Raw genomic sequence first — 26,745 nt, forward strand, 5'->3', positions numbered from 1 at the left:
GTTAATGTTTATTATAAGGGGATATCTGCCTAATTCTGCCCTACATCCATTTGTTGGTGTTGAGGATCGTTCTGCAGAATTCTGCATGTAGTGCTTCTGTGGGGTGTTTGTCCCATCTAGTGTAGCTATGGTGACTGAGTGGACCCCAAACTTCACTACCATACAGCGCAATGGGCTTGATCAGATTATCAGATTTTGATTGGAATTTGGATATTATAAAATGTTCTTTTAATTGCATAGAGGGCTCTTCTGGCCTTTTCTTTTAGTGCATTCACTGCCAGGCTGAAACTCCCTGAGGCTGTAATAGTCAGACCCAGATAGGTGTAACTCATGGTGTGTTCTATGGTGGTACTTCCTAGATTAAAATGGTGTTTGTTTTCCTGACATCTGGGCCTTTTTTGGAAGATCATGATGTTTGTCTTCTTTAGATTTACTGCTAGGGCCCAGTTCTGACAGTAGTCCTCCAGGAGGTCTAGCTGTTGTTGGAGTCCCTGCTCTGTGGGAGACAACAGAACCAGGTCGTCTGCATATAACAGAGACTTCACCTCTCTGTCTAGGAGACAGAGGCCTGGGGCTGCACTCTGGTCCAACTGCACTGCTAGTTCATTTATATAGATGTTGAAAAGTGTCGGACTCAGATTGCAGCCTTGACGGACGCCTCTTCTCTGGGCAAAGAAGTCAGTGCGTCTTTCTCCTATTTTTACAGCACACTTATTGTTTAGATACATATATTTTATAATGTCATAGACTTTTCCTCCAATGCCAGATTGCAGAAGTCTGTAACATAGTCCTTTATGCCAAATTGAATCAAATGCTTTCTTAAAATCAATGAAACAAGCAAATATCTTTCCATTTGTTTGGTGCACATGTTTCTGGATGAGCGTGTGAAGGGTATAAACATGATCGGTGTTTTGGAAGAAAGCCAATTTGAGTTTTACTAAGGATGTTGTGTTGGTCCAGATAATCTAAGATTCTGTTATTTATAATGCTGCAAAATAACTTCCCCAGGCAACTGCTAATGCAGATGCCACGTTAGTTAATGGGGTCTAATTTATTTCCACATTTATAAATTGGAGAAATAAGCCCCTGACACCAGATGTCTGGAAAGCAGCCTTAACCCAGGACGATGTTAAACAACTTGAGCACGACACCTTGCATTGCAGGAGTGATGTTTTTAAGCATTTCATTTTTGATGTTGTCTGGACCACAAGCTTGTTTAGTTTTGATACATTTTATTTTTCCCATCAATTCTTCCAAAGAGATTTGGAAGTCAAGAGGGTTCTGATTGGTTTTAATTGTCAATTCTAATGTTTGCAGTTTTTTTCTAATAGTTTTGTGGTTTGAATTTAGTTCATTTGGTGGAATGTCTTTATAAAGATTCTCAAAGTGTGATTTCCACATGTCACCATCTTGAATGGGTAATGGCTGTGGCTTTGTTGTGCTCAATGTATTTAACATATCCCAGAATTGGTTTTGATGTATGGAGCTTTCAATTTTCTCCAATCTTTCATTTGTATAATTTTGTTTTTTGTTCCTAATTGTGTATTTATATCTTTTGAGAGTTTCGCTAAAGCTAATTCGTAAGTCGTGATTGTTTGGTTGGCGATGTTTTAAATGTAATATTTTTCGCAGATCTTTTCTGATACTTTTACATTCATTGTCAAACCATTTTTCATTATTTTGTTTCTTCTTGTACTGTCTCTTAATTTTGACAAGGTTGGCATTAATAGCTGCCTCGTGAAACAATGTGTTGACGTCAGCAGTGGCCATGTTAACGCCACCCTTGGTCGTGTCGTACCGATTTCCCCTGAATTTTCAACATTTTACTGAATAGATCAGGGGAATTTAACGCCATGAAGAATTTGTCCCCACTGTCCATCTGTATGTTGGGTTAAGTTGGTACAGCTTACTGGACTCCTTTTTGGGGGGGTTGAGTTGATTCGATGTTTTAAAATAGACATTTATTTGGTTGTGGTCTGAAAGTGGGGATTGCTGCCTGACAGTGAATGCATTGATAGTGGAGGGGTCCATGTCAGTGAGAGCATAGTCGACTACACTACAGCCAAGAGCTGAGGAGTATGTGAACCTCCCTAAAGAGTCCCCTCTGAACCTTCCATTAACTATGTACAGGCCTAAGGTCCGACAGAGGTGCACTACCTCCCTGCCATTCTGATTTATTTGATAGTCGAGGTTGTTCCAGTTGATGATGGTTGGTGTGATGTAAAGAGGGGCTTGACCAAATACATGGCTGTTGCCCTGTGGATCCAGGAAGTCTCACATCCAGTCCTTGCATTCAGGTCTCCACACAACAGCACAATTCCTTGGGCCTTGGAGAGTATCAAAGATGTCCTCCTCATAATAAGGAGACTCTGCTGGGGGGATGTATGTAGCACATAGGTGAATGTCTCTGTCAGCTAATCCAATACTTTTATTAAGCTTTAGCCAAACGTGTGACTTCCCTTGTTTTACTGTTGAAATGTGATTGGCCAGCTCTCCTCTATACCAGACCAAGATCCCCCCAGAAGTTCTGCCCTTACGTATTGTTTTGGCCTTTATAGAGGGCACCATGACTTTGTGATATCCTGAAGGACAGTGAGTGAGCGCATCATTCTGACACCATGTTTCTTTTAACACAAGAATATCAACATGTTCAATAGATTTGAGGAATTCAGGGTTCGTACTCTTCAGCCCAAAGGTTGAGGAGTAGAGGCCCTGAATGTTCCAGCAGCTTATTTGGAAAGAACGCATTTAAATTGATCAAAAGAAGATAAAACAAAACAAAACAAAAAAAACATGAACCTATTTGGTGAGACAATTGTGAAGATTATCCTTCCATAAATAAAGAGTATTACATTTCATTTCTATAAAGTCTAATCAAATCAAGCGGGTGTAGTTACAGTGGAATAGTAATAATAATAAAATGTCATCAAAAATGATCATCTAATTTTCTATCTATATATTGTATGTACTTATCATTTCAATAGGAGGCGATCACACAGGATGTGCAGCATCTCTCTGATGTCTCCCAGCTCTGAAGGAGCAGAGTGAGGGGCTGTGGCAACAGGCCTGGGATCAGCTGCAACATAACTCTGTTGCTGATGCTGTGGAGGGGTCTGGGGCCAAGGGCTGCTGCATAGCTCTGTTGCTGATGCTGTGGAGGGGGTCTGGGGCCAGGGCCTCTCTCTCTCTCTCTCTCTCTCTCTCTCTCTCTCTCTCTCTCTATATATATATATATATATATATATATATATATATATATATATTACAGTCCTAAGATTTTAATGGATCGATCATGTTCAACGTTATGTGAGGAGGGAAACATGGTCAAACTAAATAGTTTATTATGTTTTGAAGGAAAATGTAGGTAAAATGTCACACTTTGGGCGGACTCCAAACCAAATGTACAGATAAGATGGCAATTCAAATTAATGATGTATTGGATGGATCTGTTATAGACCAATAATACAGTATTTTATTATTTTTATTACTAATAGGACTTTATTTTTAACTTGGTATATGCAATTCCTGGTAAAGAAATGTCTGCGCGCATCTAAAATACAGACCAAAAAAGGTCTATTTTACTCTAAATGGTCCCATCCTTTATAAAATGAACATGCACTGAAACTCAGAAACAAGAAGAACAAAAAGAAACAAATTGGTATTTCATTCGTTTTTCCAGATCACCGCATTGCACTTCTCAATGGAATCATTGATGAATTATTAGTGTGTACATGGGGAGATGCTGGATATGGCAATGGATCGAATAGGTGACCCGAAGAGCATCAGTTCTGATTCCAGCTCGCCAGTTTGAAGCTTTGCCAGTCAGACAGCAGGCCAGATGTTTTGAAGAGATACAGCAAATACACCAGAATCCAAATGATGGAACCTGTACGGGAACCATAATAACATAGGAGAACCAAATAGATCTGTAGGTTGGTATAGAAGTTGTACTCACTGAGAAACCTCAGAACATGTTATGTCTGTGCAAAGGTTTATGATGCCGAGAGAAAGGGAACTGATGCTGAATCCTAAATAAATGAATTTGAGTTAGGATTTACGTTATTTTACATACACTTCTGGGGAGAAGTGTTATGGTGTTATTTTTTTTGGTCATGATATTATGAGTGACTGTCCGAGTCCCCGTCCCCACTCCGCACCGGTTGGTGGCAGTAACGCGCATCCAGAAACAACAAACACGAAGAAGAAGCCCTGTGTTTGCAACCAGAGGACTCGTTCCCTCCCCGCCTGCAGAGAGAAAGCGGGTTTGAGCCACTTCCGCCTTGGCTTCACTTTTCACACCGGGCCAAATGCTTCGCCCCCTTCTCACAGGCGGCCTAGAGGTGCTATCTTACGGTCCTCTCGTAGACAGCCTGTGGGTGCCATCCGTGTGTTGGTGTGAGCACTTTAACCCTCCCGCGGTGCGTTTTCAGTCCAATAAAGTTGATGTTAACATTGCGGCTAGTCGAGTAAGATGTCTTGCTCGGCCTACGGTTGTTCAAGGAGACATTCAAAGGGCTCAGACGTCAATTTCTTCCGGTAAGTAGCGTTGCAGTGTTTAGAGCCTGTTGTTCGAAAGCTAAAAGTAACGTCACAATTTATTTTATTTTTTTACCGTGAATTACAGATGCACTTTTTCTAACCAAGCTAGCTCGCTAGCTTTGGCGTTTGTCTCCTTTTTTTTAAATTTTTTTTTTTTACGTTTGTGAATGAACATTTCTTCTACTGGTACGTTTAGCGGCAGATGAGACGCAGCGCATGCGCGTTGCTGCCCCCCGGAGGTCATTTGTAGAACACCACTGATCGAGTTAGAAGCTTCTGCAGTCCAGCTCCTCTGTGAGCCGGGACTCAGGAGAACCCAAAGTGCTCCCCATTTAGATAATCGTCCCACCCTTCAGTGCCATTAGTGCTCTAGTAGAATCGGAGCATATCTCTCCTGGTGTGACCTCCACCCACCCAAGTGCCCATAACATTGCCAAAAGCTCTGCAGTGAATACTGACACATGGTTTGATATTCACTTTTCATGCATGTGTCTGTTATAATATACTGGAATGTCTAAAGCCACAACAGTTAACTTCACCTTCTTCTTCTTCAAACAGATTTCCTCTGGGTGATAATGAAAGGCTGACGCAATGGTTGCTGAACGTGAGAAGAAGGAACTGGATCCCGTCTAAAAGTTCGCGTCTGTGCAGTACGCACTTTAAGGAGGATCAGTTCTTCATAGACAAGGAGGTAGACGGATACATTTCAGTGCATTAACTCACACAGTGAATTTTCTAAACGTTCCAATGCGTCGTTGCGAAAGCTGTTGAAATACCAGACCTGTCGTGGAGGTGACTTATCAGTAAAGACGTATCTGAATGTGTGGATAGCAGCATTTAATGAAACCACCGCTCGACCAGATGACGTCCGTGATCCTGATGGCTCCCTTTTCATTTTTACCAACCTCTACTCAAGTTTCATTACAACTGCCAAAACTTGGTGCGCATGCAAGTATAATGTAATTCTGATTTCAAGGTTCCTGTGTGTGCATACTCTTTTTATAAATGGTTACAAAATGTGTGTTTTTTTATTTTCTTCTTTTATCTTGTTTGTTGTCTTCTTTTGGTTATACAGTCTAACATGAGTATAAGGAAAACCACCATAAAGTCTGAACTTAAAGGTCCAGTGTGGAGGATTTAGGGGGATCTATCGGTAGAAAGGACATATAATATTCAGAATTGTGTTTTCATTAGTGTATAATCGCTTGAATCTATAAATTGTGTTTTTTCTTAGCTCAGAATCAGCCCTTCGTATCTCTTCACAAAATGCGCCATGTTGCACCGCCATGTCTCTACAGTGGCCCAGAAAGGACAAACCAAACACCGGCTCTAGAGAGAGCCTTTGGGGGTTTTGCGTTACCTGAAGGCCACCGTAGTTCTCTGAGACGCTTGGAAAGGAAAGGGTTGAGGGAAAGGTGTATTTCTTTTGGTTGCAATCTTTGCCAGATGTCACTAAATCCTACACACTGCTCCTTTTTTAAATCACAAAATACTCAATTATTTGTAAAAAAAAAAAAACACTAAAAAAAATCCTATGTCAACTTCCCTTCTGTATTTATCTTTAGGGCAAGAGGAGGCTGAAGGAGACTGCCGTGCCGACCATTTTTGTATTTCAAAACCATTGGTTGATAGAGGATGTAACTAACGCGACCACACAGACTAACCTGCTGCGTTTGACCAACATTGACAATGGACCTTATAACATTGCCCATGCGGAGCAAGCGCCTATCGAGGAGGACGATGCCTTGGACGATGTCGTGGATGATGCCGAGGGTGTTTTTACCGACGTCCTTGACGATGACATTGTCAGGGTTATTGTCGGTGCCGATGTCGACGAGGTTGTTTCTGATGACACAACTGAGGGTGCGACGAGCGTAAGCTCACAATCAGCTTTGCATGATCACAGCTACCGGAGTCTGAAACAAGAGCAGATCTATGTGGGCACCGATCACAACTACATTGTTTCTGGTTCTCCCAGGACGTTGAAACGTAAAGTGGACGCAGTGCAAGATCAGCTTGTCTTGGCTCACAAAAAGCTGAAGTTAAAGTGTCAGGAGACGAGGAGAATGAAGTCGAGACTCTTGTCCATGAAAAATCTGACACAGGAGCTGAAGAAGAAGTTGAATGCGGTTGAAAAAGCTCTTGCAGCAGTTCATAAATAATGGAGGTCCAGCTCAAAGCTTCGGGGAAGAAGCTGTTCAGAAGTCTGTTAATGTTAAAAGTCTCTTGTAGAGATGCACAAATTGCATTTTTTTTAACTGCAAGGCTCCAGACTGTATATACTGTGTGTGTATATATATATATATATATATATATATATATATATTTTTATACCACCGTCTCTGAACAGTCCTGAAAATAATTTTCAGCTGTCCGGAAGTCATTATGAACCGTCAAAAACTTTAATTGTTACCCTTTTACTTTGTTATTCCCCTCTATAGTGGTTATTTGCATACAACACACATTTCAAATGAATTGGAAATAAATTATTGTATTTTATTTAAAAGTACTTGCCATTTTTTGCTAATAAATCTTGTAGTAGTAGTAGTTTTAGTTCATAATTCCCTCTCTTATACCTGTTTTATATAGCGGATAAAAAAACATCTCCTTTTAAACAACTGTATTTATTTAGGTTCCTCCCCAGAAATACATTTTACAATTGAACCCATCATGATTGCGTAATGTACGTTTGTCCAACACTCGTTTTCCATTAGTGAAGCTTGAACGCATCACAATCAAGTCGATGCAACCTCTGGTAACGTTGGCCGTTATCGCCGATATTAGCAGGAGCTGCATCTCTATAGTCTTCTGGTGGACTTAACTCCTCATCTCTGAACGGAACAAAAAGCTGACCGAGTGTTTAAATGTGACGTTGCCCCGGTAACAACCTCTCTAAATAAGTGATGCTCTTTAAAGGAGCAGCGTTTAGGAGTTAGTCCATTCTGGGCTATGGCAGTGCAATATGAAGGAAGTATTCTGAGGTAACGACAACAGAACAATTATTAAGTTTCAAGTGGCTATTAATGAATGAATATTGTATTCCATTTCTGCCCATGAATCTCCCTAAATCCTACACACTGTTCATTTAATGGAAACAGCTAAAATATAATTTCCCCTTTGTGGCAAATATGACCCCAGGAGTGTCAAACCTTACGTGAGGGTGATGTACAAAAGCTGCCACTTCAACAATAAACATATATATATATATATATATATATATATATATATATATGTTTATGTATGTATATATATATACATATATATATATATGTATATATACATATATATATATATATACATATATATATATGTATATACACATACTGTATGTATATATATATATATATATATATATATATATATGTGTGTGTGTATATAACATACAACCTCGCTCACAGAGTTGGGACTGGTGACATCATCTTTGACCTCAACACTCAACTCACAGATCATTACCGAAACAATTAATAATTAATGACAAAATAAAACAATGATCAAACATGGTTTGCAGCAGCAGGTGGCGTTAAGTGAAGCTTCAATAATGCACACCACCTCCACTCATAAGCAACAGACTGTCTAATGAGCCAAGATTCAGGAGTTTCACGTGTCCCTCGCAGCAAAAGCCACAAGTGACACTAGGTGGCAGGAGCTCCATTCATTTACATTCCAGCAGACAACAATAACAAGTGCTTACCTCACCCCCAACTTCAAATCATCTATACTTATACATCGTGTGAAGCTTCTTTTTTTTCTTCTTTGCTTCTTTTTTTCCTGCCTTTCTGAACACTTTGCAACAATCAACCCTTCAAAATAAAACATTTAGTACCTTTAAAGCAGATTCTGTGCTCTGTACTGCTGAGTCAGACCATTATGTTTGTAGCGTGTATAAAGTCCTTTATGTGATTGATTAAACACCTCAGTCATCATATTGTAACAAGTACGTGAAATGGATCTCCAATGTGGCCTTTAATGTCATGCTTGTCTGATTAAATATGTATTAAAAGGCTCCAGGAGTTAATGGTAATCAACTCGGGCGTTTCCTACACATCAGCAAATATTGTAAGTTGATGCGATGAAATCCTTTGCAGTTCAGAGGCCATCCTCAAAATGCTCTGAACTCCATCTCTGAACTCTGATCTGCCCTTGAAAGCAGTATAATACATGTGAGGTGCCTCATAGTCATATTTGTGGTGTTGTATACTAATATTTAGGGGAATGTTTTGTCTTTGGAGGAACGTGACTGCATGATATTCCGGCCTTCCTTTATACATCCTATAAACGGTTATGGATGACCGTATTCATTTTAGTCCAGTGCAGAATACACAATCTGCCTTAAAGGTATTCAAACGTTTTATTTTGAAAGGTACATTGGTGGAAAGTGCTCAGAAAGACAGCTTAACAATATATATTCAGATTGTTTTAAGTCGTGCATGTGCAACACTAGCATGTGCACGTGCTGTTATTATGTTTTTGAGTGTCGTCTGCATAGTAAATAATAAGGATGCCAACCTGTCAGATATTACGCAACCGTCTCTATTCCAATAATGTTCTTACTGCCAGTGCCGTCAAGTGTACTGAAATGTTTGGGACTCAGCCGATTTGAACCCAGCGAGAACTGACTCTAGGGCCCCTTGGGGACAGAAATAAATCAGACTGTCCCAACAACACTCACATAGTTATACAGTTATTATGGTGTAAAATAAGAGCTGTAAGAGAGACGAGAGCACATGGTGTCAAGTTTGATTATTTCACCAAATCTTCAGAAATAAAGCAGTTTTTTTTTTAAAGATTTGAGATAAAGATTATTGATTTATTTCACATATAGAAGTGCTTCATGACGATCATAACTCACAAACAACACAGAACGCACCGGATATGGTTCACCAGTTCTATTAAAGAAACCAAATAAGAACCAAACGAGCTTGTGAACATTCCGATTTGTCCTTTACCGGAAAATAGGCCGCATTTCCTCGTGCGTGGCGGTCGGACAGGTTTGACGCTACATTCCCAGAAATGGGTCATGCCAAGATTAGAAACAGTTGAGCATTCAATTGTTTATGACAGCCATCTTAGAAAAGCAGGTTTTGCCGTCTGTCCATAACCATAACAGGCCAGTGTTCTACGGACTCCTCCTGAATGTAGCTCATGCTGATATCAACACCCTGTGTATTAAAATGAACAACAATGCAGAGTCACAAACTGCCAGGACCAATCAGATTCAAGCATCTCCACTTGTAAACGAGACCTGATGTGAACCGTCAGCCTCATGTACGCAGAACCATGCATGGAGCCTTGAAGTGTTCAATATTAATTCAATTAAAAAGACATTTCTGAAATACACAATTATAATTGAGACATTATTCAAACTCAACTCATCATTATGAAGTGTTATTTCATCATCAATGTTCATAATAACTATTCTATTGGATATCATTGGAGACATTTCATGACACACTTTTCATAAAAATGTGCGACATGAAATAAAAGCAGATTTTGGAAAACAAAAGGGCATTTTGGAAAATAAAAAAATCTGTTATAAAATAAAGAAGTCCTCTGAAACGCTGTAATTATGAAAATAGGGATTTAATAACATTTTATGATAAAGATGAAGTTAATGCATGTGTAATTGGTGCATCTGACTCAATAATCTAATAATCACTAAAGACACAAATCATTTACAAGTTTTGTGAGCGCTCTATTGTTTTGAGTAGCCAAGTATAAACTGTTAATATGCAGTTTCATAATCGCATACACTGCTCTTCTCAACATCCTTTGACATCAAATCATATGTGAGAAGATAATGGGGTTTTCTTAATGGATCGAGAACTGTGTTTAAAAACTGAGTAATGACGGCATTAAATAGGTAAAAATACAACACAGTTATCTTTCAAGGCTTTTCATTTTTAAACCTATACCTCTAGTGCATTTGATTACCTTTGTGTCATCTGAGCCCATGGGCCCATTATTCATATTCATTGCCTGAGACATCTCCTTGATGTGCTTAATGTCTCATTTGGGCCTCTGATTCATTGGTCTCGGGTAAACGTAGGTGCCCATCTGTCCACTGGCGCCGTTATGGGAAACCAGCCAGCTGCTGTAAGTGTGGCTCTGCATCATCTCCACTCTCTCGTCTTCATCGCTGGACGCTGCCTCATTGTCCTCATTGTCCTCGGAGCTATTCTTTCCCGGGACGTTTCCTCCCGGGCCGGACGGCTTGTCCTCCTTATCCTTCGCGTCGCACAGGCCGCAGACCCTCAGCAGCTTGGTGGGGTGAATGTGGTGGATCACCGCTCGCTGCGTGGAGCACGCGCTGCACACCAGGAAGCCACACTTTCGGCAGTGGTGGCGGCGCCTGGTCGCCGTGAACTTGTTGAAGCAGCGCATGCATTTGAAGGCGGCCTGGTCCGGGATCCAGGCGACGGCGAAGGCGGCACCGGGATGGCTGCCGTCGCCCTGCAGCAGGTTGGACTGGCACTGTTCGATGTGCTCCATCCAGGCCCACTTCTCCTCGTACGAAGAGGCGGACACAAAGAAGGACTTGCACGGTGTACGTATCAGCCATTGGTTGCTCAGTCTCTCACTGTCCTCCATGTCCTCGAGCTTGATGTCCTCTGAAATGACAGTCAAGATGGCATATTGATAACATTGCATGAGAGCATGTGGTCTGGCCAACATGCTTTATCCAGAAAGACACATTTCTGCACTTTTCTACCTGCAAACTTCCCATTTCTGCACAAGACTCTCAGCATATATTAGTTGAATGCAGTCGTATGTTTTGACTTGGCCCTTGTGATATTCAATGATAGAGATCATTTTATTCTATAGGATTTACATAAATGCAAGGAGGGTGAACAGAATTATACTTGGTATAAATACAGATACTCTAGTTTGACCCATGTTTCTCTTCACGGGTCTGACCGAGTGTCCTGCTCACCCAGAGGGATGACCTTCTGATTATTGTGCCAGCGGCCGTTCAGGATGATGCTGCCATACACCAGCAAGTCATTGAAGAGGAAGAAATCCTTCGGCTGGGGCTTGCGGCGACCCTGCTTCATCAGACGGCCCTGTCCCATCAGGACCCGACCCGGCTTGGAGAGGGGCGCCCCCGCTGGACCAAATGATACATCCACAGCGTGGATACGGTCGCGGTTCTGCTTGTCGAACGTCAGCAGGTCCATCGCGGTGGCCAAACATCTGCGGCAGCGCCGGGATCACACGCACACACAAGGCGGGTGGGCGGAGTCAGGCTCGCTTCGTGATGACGCGACGGGACTAACCGCGGTCGAACCCGTTAAACAAGAAATAAAGAGAGGTCGTGTGGTGCGGGCCCGCATGTTGTTGTACTTCTATGACATTTTATTTTAAAGATATTTTATTTTAAAGTATAAAAATGACTGCAAAATTCAGAGCAAAAATTGTAACTTTACACTTTCAGTGTAGTAGGCCACATTTTAGAGGAAACTATTGTGTTTTTTAATTATATTTCTGCTCCAACGTTATTTAACGGACACAGTTGCAATAGTTTCAGTTTTAGATGAATAATTTGCATGTAAAACATTAACAATAACAACAATATACCGTTAAAATGAGCTGCTCGGTGTTTTCACGCACATTTTGAATGCACTTGTGCTTTTAATGACAATATGCGACCTCTTTCCTCACTGCATGACATCATATATGAAAGTCTGCACACGTCTGCACACAACTTCACCATACGAAACCCTTTCTCCTAGGTGCCTTCCCCCAGAACTTAACACCCGTCTTAGTTCCGGGGGAACGCACTTTTTAGGAGACAGCATGGGTCACGTGAGACTACAGCTGGAATGGATAAAAAGAACACTTTGGTGACAGCTGGTGTCACTGTCACTCACATGTCACTCACATGTCACTGCAGGCACTGTGTGTGGTTTCTCCGGCAGTACACTCATTATGCTAATCAGCCATAAACCAACAGTATTCTTCCATCATCAGGTCAAAGACACTGTCAATCAGCAGTGATATTATTATGCAGCGTGCGGGAAACATATAGTCATGCAGGCAAAAGTACAAGGGGATCTCCAAAGGGTAGATAGGGTGTTGTCCCATTCCGATGAGGAAATACATTATAATACACAAGTCATACACTATACATCAGAGTGACACACAACTTGGACTGATTAATTACAGTGTATTATGCAGTATGATTAAACATACTTAGGCTAAAATAAAACACATTATAGAAAACCACTGACCAATTAAGCATTAGTTTGGCAAAATGATATAATAATAATGTTGTGGTCAGTGTGGGCTTTGTTTCATTTATTAGCCCTTTATGCCAATAAAGTAAGCTCCCAAATCTTCTCTGTTTCTTTTTGGTTATCTAAAGTAGTTCCATCTGTTGGAGCTGAACATCAGCTCCAACATCAAAAAGGCCAAAGACCTTGATGGTGCACTTCTACACCGCCATCATTGAGTCCATCCTCTGCTCCTCCATCAGCGTCTGGCACTGCCGAGGACAAGGGCCGACTGCAGCGTATCATTTCGATGTGCCGAGAGGGTGATCGGCTGCAATCTGTCGTCCCTCCATGACTTGTTCGCCTCCAGGACCTTGAGGCATTAAAGAATGATGGTGGCCGACCGCTCTCACCCTAAACACAAACTGTTCGAATCCCTTCCCTCTGGCAGGAGACCGAGGCCTCACGTCACAAAAACAGTTTCCCGTCCGCAGTTCTAAATAAATAATATAATAAATAAAGCCTGGGACCCACATTCACACTCTCACAACCCCAGGACAATTGCACCCAATTGTTTGTTTATCATATTCTATGGTACATTTCCATTTTCTAATTCTGTCTTGTTAGCACCAAGCCATCACCATAAGTCGTTTATGATTCTGAAAAACAACAACATTGACTTTGAGACGAGGGAAGAGTAGAAGACTTCCATAGAAGTCTATGAGAAAACTTCAGTAAAAATGAGTGTACATTTAGCATTTGGTACACACAGACACAGACACACACACACACAGACACACACACACACACACACACACACACACACACACACACACACACACACACACACACACGCACACAGCAGAGTTGTATTTTTCTTTATTTAGTTTCCACATGTCACTGCAGGCACTGTGTGGGATTTCTCCGGCAGTACACTCATTATGCTAATCAGCCATAAACCAACAGCATTCTTCCATCATCAGGTCAAAGACACTGTCAATCAGCAGTGATATTATTATGCAGTGTGCGGGAAACATATACGCATGCAGGCAAAAGTACAAGGGCATCTCCAAAGGGTAGATAGGGTGTTGTCCCATTCCGATGAGGAAATACATTATAATACACAAGTCATACACTATACATCAGAGTGACACACAACACAGACACACACACACACACACACACACACACACACACACACGCACACAGCAGAGTTGTATTTTTCTTTATTTAGTTTCATCACACTACTCGAGAGGCCAACAGCGATTATAGAATCCTAGACGATTCTGTGGTTCTGAGCGGGACGGAAAAATAAATCTGTGCAGGTGTTGCTCCACTCTCTCACATCTGTTTGCATTTTCATCCCACAAATCCCTCACTTTTTAAGTTGTGTAAAAAACTCTCTGACACACTGGCACACTTTTGGGAATTTCTTTGCTCATGCTGTTTTTGGCTTGACAAAAAATGTAAAAAAGAAGGAAACAAAATCTGTTGTCATGGTTCAGCTTCGAATAGGGAATTGGTCCGTAGTAGGCAGTGTAGGCGGTGTAGGCGGTGTAGGCGGTGTAGGCGGTGTAGGCGGTGTAGGCGGTGTCGGCGGTGTAGGCAGGGTAGGCGGGGTAGGCGGTGTAGGCGGTGTAGGCGGTGTAGGCGGTGTCGGCGGTGTCGGCGGTGTTGGCGGCGATGATTCCATGCGTGTCCATCATGTCCTCACAACCCAGGTTGGCCTCACACACTTCTAAAAATAGGTCATTTTAGCTGCTGCTGAGAAACCAGATTTCTTCTTGTACATCTTTAAAAGAATGTTGTGTATGAAGATCAATGAAGAAGAAATGCTCAAACAGTGTGATGCAGTGACTACTTGCTGCCAGTGATGAAACATTTGATAATATATTTGGGATGCTGTGCCAGCTGGCAGCCTGGAGAGGTTCCGGTTTGACAGCAACCCGCACTACTTCTACAAGCGGATCACTACGTGCACACAGCCGAGAACAACATGCAACGCAACCTGAAACCCGTCGTCACACATTGTGTGACATCATTTAATCTGAGGGCTCTCACTTTTATTGCAAACCGCCGTGATTTCCTACTTGTAGGAAAGCGACATTTAGAAACAAACCCTCTGTGTTTGAAGATTTGTGGAGGGGTAATGTGAAAAGTGGAAAAGTTTCTTTTATTTATTTATTTTTTCAAAAACAAGTGGGTGGTTTGCCAATAAAGCGTTGGAAAAAGCTTCATACAGTGGAGTGGGACATGTTCATTAACACTTAACTCGCCTCCAGAAGGGTGTTTTTGTAAGCTTTGACCATTACAAAAAACAAAAACATCTAATTCTTCTGCATTTTATTGGGTACAATTATATATAAAGTGATCTTTGTTGGTCATGTTGAAGCAGTATCAGATGCTGTAGAAACAGCTTCATTTAAAGCATCCTCCCACAATTGTTTTCTCCTCTGCTCCTTTTGTTGCCTTTTCTGACTGGATATTTATATTCCGGACCGGTCCTGAGAGTACTTTGACTGTCAATGTCTGTGACAGAAGAAGGATTCGACCTCGGGACAACTGGAGCTGATCTGAGGCCTTTTGGCACCACGCCTAAACAAACATCCAGGATGACCACGCTGTGCCGTGCAGACGTCCACTCTGCAGCAGCGAGGAGGACACTGACGCATTCCTCCTGAGATTACAAGAAGCTCTTCAGATCTTCACCACTCAAATTTAAATAGCAGTGTTAGTTGGTTTGAACAAAACACAGCAAACAAAAACATGTGAGTGTGAATGCTAAAGTTACATTCCAGTACAGGAAGCACACCATCGCCTATTCAATAACATAACCGCTAACCAACGATAAGAAATGCATCCTTATCTGACGGGCTGACTTTATGTTATGATAGCTATGGCTATAATAGCGGGCTCCAATAGGCATCCATGGTGAAGTGTGTGTTATGTAACATTTATGTTGCAGTTAACGTCGAAGCAACGTAAACATTTGAAAATTGTATTAATCTTATGCATAAGTTCCACGTTTGTATCGCTCAAAAGGAAGAGAAGCTTTTACATTTTGTTTTATGATAATTTGAATACTTGAGCATAGGCCTACTTCGTGCAGACCTATTTATTCCACAGAAATTAGTGACTTTGCAGATTAAAATTTTCCATCAAAAACAGTTCATGAGATTTTGAGTTTTTGCCCCTTTTTGGCGTAACAAGTGGGAAGTTTGTGGCTCTTTGCTTCGTTTTTCCCCCCGAAACTTCTCAGATTGCCTAATAATTAATAATTTGTACTGATTTCCATACCCATTAATTATCTGATTGGTTGGCCTAAACTAAACAATGGTTTATTAAGCAGAGAAAAATGATGAAACATTACTTGAAATCTTTTATTTATTTTATGAAATCCTTTCTTAAAGGAGCAGCGTGTAGGATTTCGTGGCAGCTTGCGGTGTCGTTGCAGATTGTCAGTTCTGGGTTACCGTATACACGAGAACCCGCTCTCTATGTAGATATGAAGGGCTCTTCGGAAGCTACAAAAAACACAACGATTCTTGGTTCCAGCTGACTTTGCACAAATGAAAACGTAGTTAGGAACATTCAACTTCTGCTAATAGATGCCCCTAAATACCCCGGCCCTTTAAATATTTCCCCTGGCTGTTCTCAAAAGCGTCAATGTTAATCTCTTCAAAAATATATATTAGCCGTTTCATTTTGAGTAGTCGCACATATTGGACCAAAACTATCACTCCAACATCTGCCAACACTAACACTAAACGCCAAATGTTCTCACACACCACGTCACAAAGAAATTGCATAAACAGGATTAGGATAAACCCCAATAAAGGGGATTTTATTCATTTTTTTCAAAGCAGTGAACAAAAACAAAAGATCACAGACAGCAGCGCGGGCCTGGATAAATAGGTGGATAAACGTGAGGAACGTGAGCTATGCGTAAAGCGCATAAAGCTCATAAATGATGTGAAGGTGTGATAATAGTGGATACAAGTTATCCTGAGATTACACACGAGATGGGCCGTGGATTTCTACGTGCCCGTAATGACGGGCTGAGAGCCACACTGGATGCCTCTGTGTTTACAAAATGTGTTTTCTTCCAGGAGCCACTTCTCGTCCACGAGAGGCCACAAAAACAACCACATAAATGATAGAAAAGTCGAGCTACGGGGGGATTGAGGGGCCCGCGCGCGTTCTTTCCCAGACGGTAATGATGATTCTGCTTTCGACAGACTGATACTCTCCGTTTAGTACCGACGAGTCCCGGCTGGCCTCTGGGGTTGATTTCGGGAGGCGAAGTATCTCTGGTAGGCCTGCTGAAAGCCGTGGCGGTAGGCGTAGAAGCGGCACGGAGAGTAGTCCTCGCAGGTCTCCGCACGCCTCTCCGCCGGAGACTTTATTTTCCTGGACAAGATGGAGGGGAGGGCAGATGTATACATCATGAAGGCAGACAGAAAGAGTGGTGAGAAGAAGGAGGAGGATTGTAATCAGAAACAGCTTGCGTCTTCGCTTTGCTGCCTTTTCTTTGTCCATTCTTGCATTTCTTGCATTTAGTTCCCGTCTCTCTGTGTTTGTGTCATGTAGACTTTTTTTTAATAGTGCAATTAGGCTTTTTCTCAAAGGCTTTCTATATTGTGTGGGCCTGCCTCTGTGGTTTGGACATATGTACGTCGCGCAGTGTTATTTGCTGTGCGTGCATGTCTGTGGTTGTGTCTTCTACCTCATGAAGTGGTAATAGTTGTGGCCGTTCCCTCTGGCGGGGTTGTATACGTTGCCCCTCTGTGGCGTGATGAACGAGTTGGCTCGGTTCGGAGGCACAAACACATCTGGAAGCACAAAACCGTACTCGACAAAAGGGCCAGATTTTTAGCCGGGGTAATTGGCATGCACCGTGCAGCTGATCCGGCGACATGGGGGGCTGGGGTATGTTAGCGAGGGTTAAACACACACGACATTGGATAACAGGCGGGCGTCATATTTGTTAGAAGTGCATGCATGTTTTTCCATAAACATTTAAAATCACCTTCAATGGATTCTGTGCTTTCATGAGAATCTACGGGAAAAACATGGAGTCGGGTTAATCATAAATGATGATGAATGGGATGTTTATATATATATATGTTATAAATAAATAGTGGCTGCTGAATGGCAGGGGAGCTGAGGACATCGGGGGATGAGCTGTACCGTAGCAGACGCAGAAGGACACCGCGGCACAGAGTGCCAGACACTGAAGAAGGCTCCTCATCCTGGGGCTCGCTGGTCTGCTCCGTGGCGCTGGACAAAAAGGAGGAAGGGGTTTTAGTGACACACGGCAGCGGCACCGTAGTTGGACAGGAGAAGGAGAAGGAGAAGGAAAAGGAAAAGGAGAGAGAGAAAGTGGCTCCGATTTCCAAACTGAACCACAAGCAACGTTTCTAAATCTTGGCCCGTGGTTTTGTGCATACGTCTAGCATACATGCTGGCACATACATATATATATATATATATATATATATATATATATATATATATATATATATATATATATATATATATATATATAAAACACCAGAGGTCTTTTTGGTGCATTCACAGGACTCAGGACTCAGTCAGGGCCGGTCTACAAACACCACTCAGTAGCTGGAGCCTCCGTTTGTAGGGAACAACCATCAGAGAACAAAGTTTACACACACACACACACACACTCACACACACACACGCTCACACACACACACACACACGCACACACAGTCTATTCGCATGCCTGAAGTGCAGAAAGCTTTCATCCCCATCTTCTGTTTGTGGGATTTGGACGGGTTTCAGCAGCCCTCCTTTTTCTCCGTCAATAGCAGCTTTCATTAAACATAAACACGCGCGCACAACTCCCTGACACGCACTCTCACACACACGCAGCACTCATAACATCAGCCCCTAGGGCTTATCTTGGCTTACCGTCGTATACCCGGACTCACCGTGGGCACAGAAACAGAGAGCCTCGGGCCCAAAGTTCACAAAGACTGGCAGAGACATCTAGATGTGTGTGTGTGTGTGTCTCAGGTGCTGACAGTGTCAAAATAGTGAGTTGTATGTCTGAGTCTTAGCAGGGGTCCTGGTGGTTTTCATTTCCCCCACAGAATGTGCCCACCTCACTGGAAAAAGCCACAGCATGCAGCTGGGCATGCACACACCCAACCTGATGCTGCACATGAAATACTCTTTGCACATAGACCACTGAAGGCCTATTGTACTATGAGGATTACATATTTATACAAAAAAAAAATGTACTAAAATGCATCGGCTGATAGATAAAATGAGCAGTTTTGCAAAAGTTTGGCTTTATATATTAAAGCTGTAAACTTTTCCCCATGCCGTTCAGATTGTTTGATTTTAATTGTACTTACCAGGAAAGATAAGTATGAAGTCTTGGAAATAGCTCTCTGTCCCTGTATTTTGCTCCCGAGAAATATTCCCCCAATTCCCGACGGCATGTCTTTTATACTCACCTCGCTCTTCCCCCCACCCCTTCATTTCCACCCACCACCTCCTCCCCCTTAGCCCTCTCCCCCCCCTCTCTCCTCCCTTCTCACACTATCAGCCCTTGTTTCCACCGTTTGATCGGCCCCGGGTAGGCTGGCACACGGGAACATCAAACCTGCTTCATAGCAGGTATGTGATAATATTTTGCTGTGCTGTTTGCCACCATGGCAGCATTATATGAAAAGTCTTTTTGGGCCCCATACATCTCCATCAAACCTGGAGACATATTTTGGTTCTGGTATTTGGTCGTTTTCACGAGGATATTGACCATTGTTCAACTTTGAGGATTGAATCATCCCTTCAACAGTCATGAATGAGAAGCTGTGTCTCATGCAGGCCATGAACTCTGTGTTTGCGAGTGTAAAAACATGCCAGTCACTGCATCACATGCTGGTCTTCTAGCAACACAACACCGCGTATTAACCCTTTACACCTACTGTACACCTACGCTGGTGTGTAGCCGATCGGGCTGAGGCGGAACATCTGTGAATAGCTCGGTGAACGCAAACCCTCGACCAAAAGAAAACAACCCCAGAATAGGAGGACGGGCTGTGCCAGGAATCAGCTGGATCCAGACAGACAGATAAACATGAAGACCAATATATAAAAGATAAGAGAGAGATTCAGACAGAACGCACATGTCGGTGTGGTGAATGGCTGCATGGCCCTCTGGCGCAGATATTAAATGTCCAACACAGAGCAGAGAGAGGAAGATGAATGGGGGGGGGGGGGGGGGGGGGGGACTGTTTGGATTTGTTCAAAGACTTAAATGAAGGAGTTTGAAATCGTTCCTAAACTCAGAGACGAGGCGAAGGAGAAGAAGGTGGAGCGGGTGATTGCATGGAACAAAATAGTCAAACAGAGACTTGTTTCTTCTTCTACACCCTTCTTCTTCCAGCTTTCTGTCTTGTTTATTAAGCCCTCTCTAAAGCCGTATATTCTCCTTCTGTGCATCCCCCTCTTTTTTTCTTTTTTCATACCGTCACGTTACTTCGGTAGTTTTCCCTTTTCTCATTCCCTCTCATGCAGTCAGCATCCTGCTCAGACCAGCCTCCCCCTCAGCCTGTCCATGTCTATGTGCTGCTAACAAAATATCCAGCTCTTGAGAAATGTTGTTCATGCACTTTAGATGGCTGTGATCTGGTCCTTTTTTTCTGTAGGCAAAGAAGTGTGTGGGGGAAGGGGGTGGGGGGTGGTGGTTTTTGCAGACACTATCCACATAGTGTCTGCAAAAACACACACAAAAACCAAAAGTTCAGCCCTAAACTGGCATGGACAGATCTTTTTTTTTCCCGCTATTTTCTACGTCTTTATGTTTTCTTAATGGTCCGAGCTATGATTCACTTGTTAAAAATTCAATTGGAAAACAGTGGACGTGTTGAGGTGTGAGTGACTCAGATAGAAAAACATCATGTGAGGTGAGCTCTTTCTGTGGGATGAAGGACAGGACTGCCCTCCTCCTCCTCCTCCCCCCCCCCCCCCCCCACCTCCTCCTCCTCCTCCTCTCTGATGGCCCTGTTGTCCTGCGGCTGTGAATTTTGCCGTATGAATGTCAACATGTCACATGTCCAGATGTATGGGTGTTGCATAATGCTGGCATCCTGTAGCACACATGGATCTTTATCTATTTTTATTTGTTGTTGTTTTTTAAATAAAAATTGTATACAGATCCATTGTTTTATTATCATTTTTTTTTTTTTACCTTCAATTCTTTTTTTCCTTCTGGTGTCTCCCAGGCCTCATCACCTGTTAACAAAACCAGGTCAGTGGAGGCGTGTGGTGAATAAGGACCATGTGTCCCAGCATAACCTCCACGTCCACATGTCTGTGCTGAAGAAATAAAAAAAGTCAAACATTATCATTTGGCATCGTGTTGAGGGGAGAAACAGCCGAAGCATTGGATGCATTGTGGCTTCAGTGAAAAACATAACAAAAAGGCATAAAAAAAGTTTATGCTTGCTCACCAAAACCGACCTTGAGTTGCTGTAGGCTTGAACAATGTTGCATGATGGTTCGTTTTGGAAAAAAAATTCAGTTCAAGGAATAGTTCGATATTTTGTGAGATATACGTTTCGAGGCTTTCTTGCTCTCATGTCTGCGCGTTGAATACTAAGCTGGAGCCAGCTGCTGGCTAGGCACTGTACAACAACTGTAGAGGGCCTGAACCTATTCATGAATTATTAATACATAAATAAAATAATCACCCTGCTGATTGGCAATTTTTATTACCTGTAAACAGATGCAGTCTAGCTCTCCTCCTCCGCATTCTTTATGCTAAGCTAAGCTAACCGATTCAGTATACGGTTATATTAAACATACTGAACTCTGCAAGAAAATTAATTGAACTATTGCCTTAAATTGACTTTATTAATCCACTTTTGCCACTTGCAATCCAACTGCCTAAAGATGAACCATGAGTTTCCTACGTTCCTTAAACGCAACAACGCAGTGCTAATGATAAAGAACAGCTTCTACTTATGATTTCATTATTCTAGTTCCTGTTGTTACACGACTGAGTGGAACTCTATTTGGACTGCTAATTCCTCCGGCTGAATCAACGTTTAGAGGTGGATTCCAGATCTTGAGCCACTAATGACTCATAATGTTTGTACACTCTTATCCTCCAGAGTCCTGTTCGCTCCAAACTAATTTCTTGCATGCTGACTGGTGCTGCATGGGGATGAGTGAGCGGGCTGCTGAGCGCCGCCTGCCGTCTCACCTCTTTCCCGCCACCTCCTGTAAGCTCCCACGGCTGTAGCCAACCTGTTATTACAGAGAGATCACATAAGTACATATAATTCCAATTAGGAAATAGTTTGCCTCAGAACGAGGGAAATGCCATGAGTTGAGTCCTGCATAATTTGAGGTTTAATCCTCAGCGAGGGAGAGGTTTTCGCAAGATGGCTCTACGTTCACCTGGAGCCCAGGCAGATCCCCCCCCCCCTCTTACCACAGAGCTCTGCAGGGGAGTCGCAGCTTTGTCGGCCAAACAGGAGGTTACGAAAAGTCGACTGGAATTTTTCCTTTTTGTATTGTTGCGGAAAATAGGTGATGAATAAATAAATAAATATAATTTTTTTTGAAGATAATCTTCCCGATTGAGCGCCACTTTAATGATTACTGCAGCTTGAATGCAATCAGCACAACAAACACAGAAGAAAACCGCTGCGTCTCTTCCACTAATGCTGATAACCACAGCCCTCGTTTCAGGCATTGAACCAAAAAGCCATTGACATCGAGATGAGGACACCGGAAGTGCTAAAGTGCTCCCTCATTTACGTGTTTTAGGACTCGCTCCTTCGGCACTCTTTAAACTTAGATGCATCGTTGTTGTTGTTGTTGTTGTTGTTGTTTTTTCTTCCTTCATTTAAGTCTTGATATAAACCTGCAACAACCAGGGTTTGGATGTGCTTGATGGCTTTTGGCATGTGAGCCGATTGTAAGCACAGTCTAAATTATTTAAGCACGTCTGTGTGTGTGTGTGTGTGTGTGTATATGAGAGAGTGAGAGAGAGAGAGAGAGTGTAAGTGTGAGCGTACGTGTCTCTATTTCTCATAGGAGCACTATCCAACTTGTATTCCTGTCATGTGCCGTTCACTCTGGAGCCCCACTTTTCTTCTGTGGTGCCAACTCTAACAAACTGTGTTTGCATTACGGTGTTTCCTCGAACCAAGAGCCCCACAATGATTGTTAAGCACGACCACAAACACACTAACTGCAGCAGTCTGTTCCTCTATAAATAGGAATCAACTATTTTCTTCTTTCTGTCTCCTTTCCTGCCTTGTCAGCGACGTCTCTCATTCCGTTTGTCTGTCTTATCTTCCCCCCCTCCATCCCTCCATGGCGTTCTCCGTTGTTGTTCGGCATCCTTTCCTCTTGGCTCGGTATCCCTGCTAATTATACGAAGCCAAAAGTTTTGGACTCTCCATTTTGGGTTTCTAAACATAAACGTTACGGCTTGACTCCAAGCTGAGTGAGCTTAACTAAGAGATTGAGGCTCTGTGAACCGCTCACACCAGCATTTATGAACAGAATGGATTCTTTACGTTCAACTTGGGTGAACATTTTCACCACACAAGTCTCACTATTGTCATGCATGCACCTCATCCAATGGAATGTGGGCCGTGCGATCCAATGAGGTTCGGGTGGGAGATATCCATCCAGCAGTATATTAAAAGCAAAAAGGCATATTTAAAATAATACAAAATAGAACCATTTAGAGCTGTATGTATAAAAGTCTTTCCCCGGTGCTAGTATTCAACGTTCCTTCCCCGTATTTTCACCCCGAACAATCGGCCTCTAGACCCCCAGAACTTTCGGTTCTGATATGACCGGCTTCCCCACTGCCATATTTAAAGGCCGCTACGATAGTCTGTCCCAAACCATTTGAAATTTCGCTCTTTTCTGTTACATTGCCAATATATTCTGCTCCAAAAAGTCTGTCTTGTCATCCACATTCGATGGCGTCCCTTCTCTCCCTCTACATCCACCATCTCCCTCTGTATGTATTTGTCTCCCTGCCTTCGCGGTTGTCAAAAGCAATCAGTAAGAAGTTGAAGTATAAAGACAGCAACACAAGCGGGCCGAGCGACGACCCAACACGCCGTCTGCAACCGAGTGGTGACCCGCAGGCAGCGCACAGGGAGCCACGGGGCCTTCAGCTTCTCTCAGGCTCACTTTCCCTCGGCTGTCGTCCTATTTCAGGGTGGAGCACTGATGAAACCTAAAAAGAGATGAACCCCCTGATGACCGAGGCAGGGACGTGTGATGACGAAGTCCCGTCTTCTAGAGTGCCGAGCGAGGCAGAGACGAGCTCCGGGACCAAAGACACTTTAATACATTTCAAGTTAAAACTCGTCGTTTCCGGAACGTATGAACTTGAGCTAAACTTAGTTGAATGAACTGTTGAGTGTTCACACGACTCACCAAACGAAGTTTGGAAGAAACACAGTTATCTTCTTTGCAGACTCCCCAGCATGCATTGCTTGATAGTTAAATCTCTCCAGAGGCCATTCTTTTTCTGTAACTTCACATGCACAACGGAGACTCACTGTGCATGTTTCCTCAGATACTAATGAAAACAATGCTAACCATGATATGTCCCTGTCCCCACACACTGATGAAGTTTATGAACGTGTATTTCTCTTTCATTTGGCACAAGCTGAAGAGCAAAAGAGGCTACTGCAGCATTATTTATAGAATCAACTTCGACGTCAAATTGAAATGAGCTGGTTTAATCTTTTACTTCACAACTAATTATTTAACTTTAAAACATAGTTGCATTATCATTGTACATATTAGCATAGTACATATTAGCATTTAGCATTAGCTCCATGGCTCTACTCGAGTGTTTAAATGTGTGTCTGCCCCCTTGTGGTCAAAGATCGAAGCGTTATCCTACTGATGACCAGTAATAATGTAAATCATGGGCTGTGGTGCTGTAAACAAATCAATGAGAGGTTTGCACAGTGGAATGTAACATGTCAGGGTCTGCACCAACGTGTATAGGTTTATTATAACTAAAGCAATTATGCATAAGCTCGGGCCTTAGCAGGGGAGCCTCGAGCCTCTGCAGCTAAAGCCCACACATTGTTAGGCAGAGGCTTAGAAGTCAACACACCGAGAGCACCAGCCACAGAACCGCACACTAAGCTGACGTCAAGGATGGTGTGTGCATGGCGTGTGTGTGTGTGTGTGTATGCTGCTGAGATGAGGGTGTGGAACCAGAGTCATCTGTCCTCTCTCACCCTCTCCTCCACAGCGACACATAAAGCAGGCTGAAGCAGAGACACATCTGCCCCCTGCAGGTCGGAGAGCGTCAACACACCCTGTTGTTCACATCAGTGCCCAGCGTGTGCATATATATATATATATATATATACTTTATGAGGGCGACATTCTATTGTTTTTATTTTTGGGCTTCTCGGTTGGTATCCTTCTCATGCTTGTGGTCTAGGAGCTGTTGCCAAATACTGTACTTCTTCACTTAAAACTTAATTTCTTGTCTCCTCCTCACCTTCTTTCCCTTGCTCTCTTTTTGTCTTTTGCTCTCTTTTTGTCTTGTTTGCTCTCCTCTCCCTCTTTCTGCTCTCAATCTTCTCTCCTCTCCTTGCTGCCCAAGAAGGGCGACTTGGCCCTTCTTAAGAAATTACCAGGCTGTGGGCAATGGACAGGCTTTCAGGGACAAATGGACTACTGGCAGCATGTTATGCTCAGTGAAAGACTTTTTTTTTTTACATTGGGATTATTTATTTGGCTATATATTGTTGGTTTGTTTGTTTGACTATTATTTTATTTGCTTTACAAATGATGTTGCTGTTCTCGCGATAGTGAAATAAAGGACTCTTTCAAATAGCCAACATTAAAGTAAGACGGACTAAGTCTCCTTTTCTGTGTTGGCCTCTCCACCCATTTTAAACGGGCATATTCACGCGAGTGCAACCTAAACCTCAGTTCCCACAATGAGCTACATGAAAGCATCTTCTCGTGAATCCTCTTCTGACGTCTTTCCGTGTCTCTGGACTTGATATGAGCTCCATGAGATCCACTGACCTCTCGCTGACTGCCTGAGAGGCGCCAGCGAGGACTAGTAATGAGCTATTAGCCCGGACCGAGGCCACGTCGAGGAGGTGCAGAGTGCTCCTCCCTCATCCCCTCTCCTCTTTTCTCTCCCCTCTCTGAGCCCCGGCTGAACATTTTCCATCCCGCCACTCTTGCAGCAACTCTTCGTCACCCCTCCCCCCTCGCTCGTCCTTGAGGTTCTCTCTCCCCCCTCCCTCCCAGCTCTTGTCTCGCTGGGACCTCTTCGTCTCTTTTTACACAATAATACAAAAGATTATCGAGACCGTTAAAAGAAGAACAAACAAGATGGGGATGCAGGTTCTACTTTCTTGTTACCGTCTCCTCAGTATTCATCCAACTATTGGGTTATATTGAGGTGGCAGTCAGTATTTAAAGGCTCTTCAGAGTTGAGTTGAGAGCTCGGGAGGTCAAAGTGTTTGTTTCACGTTTTAAAATGCTCTGCGTGGTGTCGAGGTCATTATCTGGCAGCCAACACAATATAGGATCTGTAGTGTGGATTCCTCGGGCTTCTGGATATTAATGACGGCCTGAAAGCGGCAGTCACGGCATCACATTGTTACAGACTCTGTTAAGTATTAATGAGAACACATTAATACACTGTGGGCTGGATGTGGGATGCTGAGCTAGCCGAGGGCGGACACACACACACACACCTGTATTATGAAGCGGAACAGATTGGGAATGTACGAGCTGCGACTGAAGACATGACCATAAATAAACATTAATCCTGTTCCTTAACAGTATATCAAGTTATACGGTAAAAACAGGCACTGTGAGCCATCCAAACGTGTGTGTGTGTGCGTGTGTGTGTGTTGTGCAAGTGTATTTGTGTGTGAGAGAAAAAAGAAAAACCATGCACCACAACAGTGTTTGGGTATTTTTTAAAACAGTT

The 26,745-nt window shown here is 42.8% G+C and overlaps 3 protein-coding genes across 4 annotated transcripts; 1 reads left to right on the forward strand and 2 right to left on the reverse strand.

The window, feature by feature from the left end:
* Positions 1–4,216: 4,216 nt before the first annotated feature.
* LOC117734971 (THAP domain-containing protein 5-like) lies at positions 4,217–7,711 on the forward strand. 2 transcript variants are annotated; one of them, XR_004609851.1, is made up of 3 exons: positions 4,217–4,536; positions 5,098–5,479; positions 6,105–7,711. XR_004609851.1 is itself a non-coding variant. In XM_034539343.1 (3 exons), the coding sequence occupies exons 1-3, from the start codon at positions 4,472–4,474 to the stop codon at positions 6,699–6,701; spliced, it is 795 nt and encodes a 264-aa protein (XP_034395234.1). In that variant the 5' UTR covers positions 4,217–4,471; the 3' UTR covers positions 6,702–6,847. The 2 variants fall into 2 exon arrangements, 1 of the variants encoding a protein (XP_034395234.1); XM_034539343.1 differs by having other exon boundaries at positions 5,098–5,230; positions 6,105–6,847.
* Positions 7,712–9,415: 1,704 nt separating this feature from the next.
* Positions 9,416–11,717, reverse strand: LOC117735136 (pleckstrin homology domain-containing family F member 2-like). The gene is made up of 2 exons (XM_034539598.1): positions 11,471–11,717; positions 9,416–11,147 (listed from the first exon to the last, which is right to left on the reverse strand). Exons 1-2 carry the CDS (start codon positions 11,712–11,714, stop codon positions 10,546–10,548), a joined length of 846 nt encoding a protein of 281 aa, XP_034395489.1. The 5' UTR covers positions 11,715–11,717; the 3' UTR covers positions 9,416–10,545.
* A 4,849-nt stretch (positions 11,718–16,566) lies between these two features.
* Positions 16,567–19,182, reverse strand: mgp (matrix Gla protein). Its single transcript, XM_034539666.1, has 5 exons — positions 19,136–19,182; positions 17,940–18,029; positions 17,779–17,808; positions 17,476–17,581; positions 16,567–17,159 (listed from the first exon to the last, which is right to left on the reverse strand). Exons 2-5 carry the CDS (start codon positions 17,998–18,000, stop codon positions 17,003–17,005), a joined length of 354 nt encoding a protein of 117 aa, XP_034395557.1. The 5' UTR covers positions 18,001–18,029; positions 19,136–19,182; the 3' UTR covers positions 16,567–17,002.
* Between the last annotated feature and the right edge of the window lie 7,563 nt (positions 19,183–26,745).

Source organism: Cyclopterus lumpus, chromosome 8 (genome assembly GCF_009769545.1).
Source record: "Cyclopterus lumpus isolate fCycLum1 chromosome 8, fCycLum1.pri, whole genome shotgun sequence".
NCBI lineage: Eukaryota > Metazoa > Chordata > Actinopteri > Perciformes > Cyclopteridae > Cyclopterus > Cyclopterus lumpus.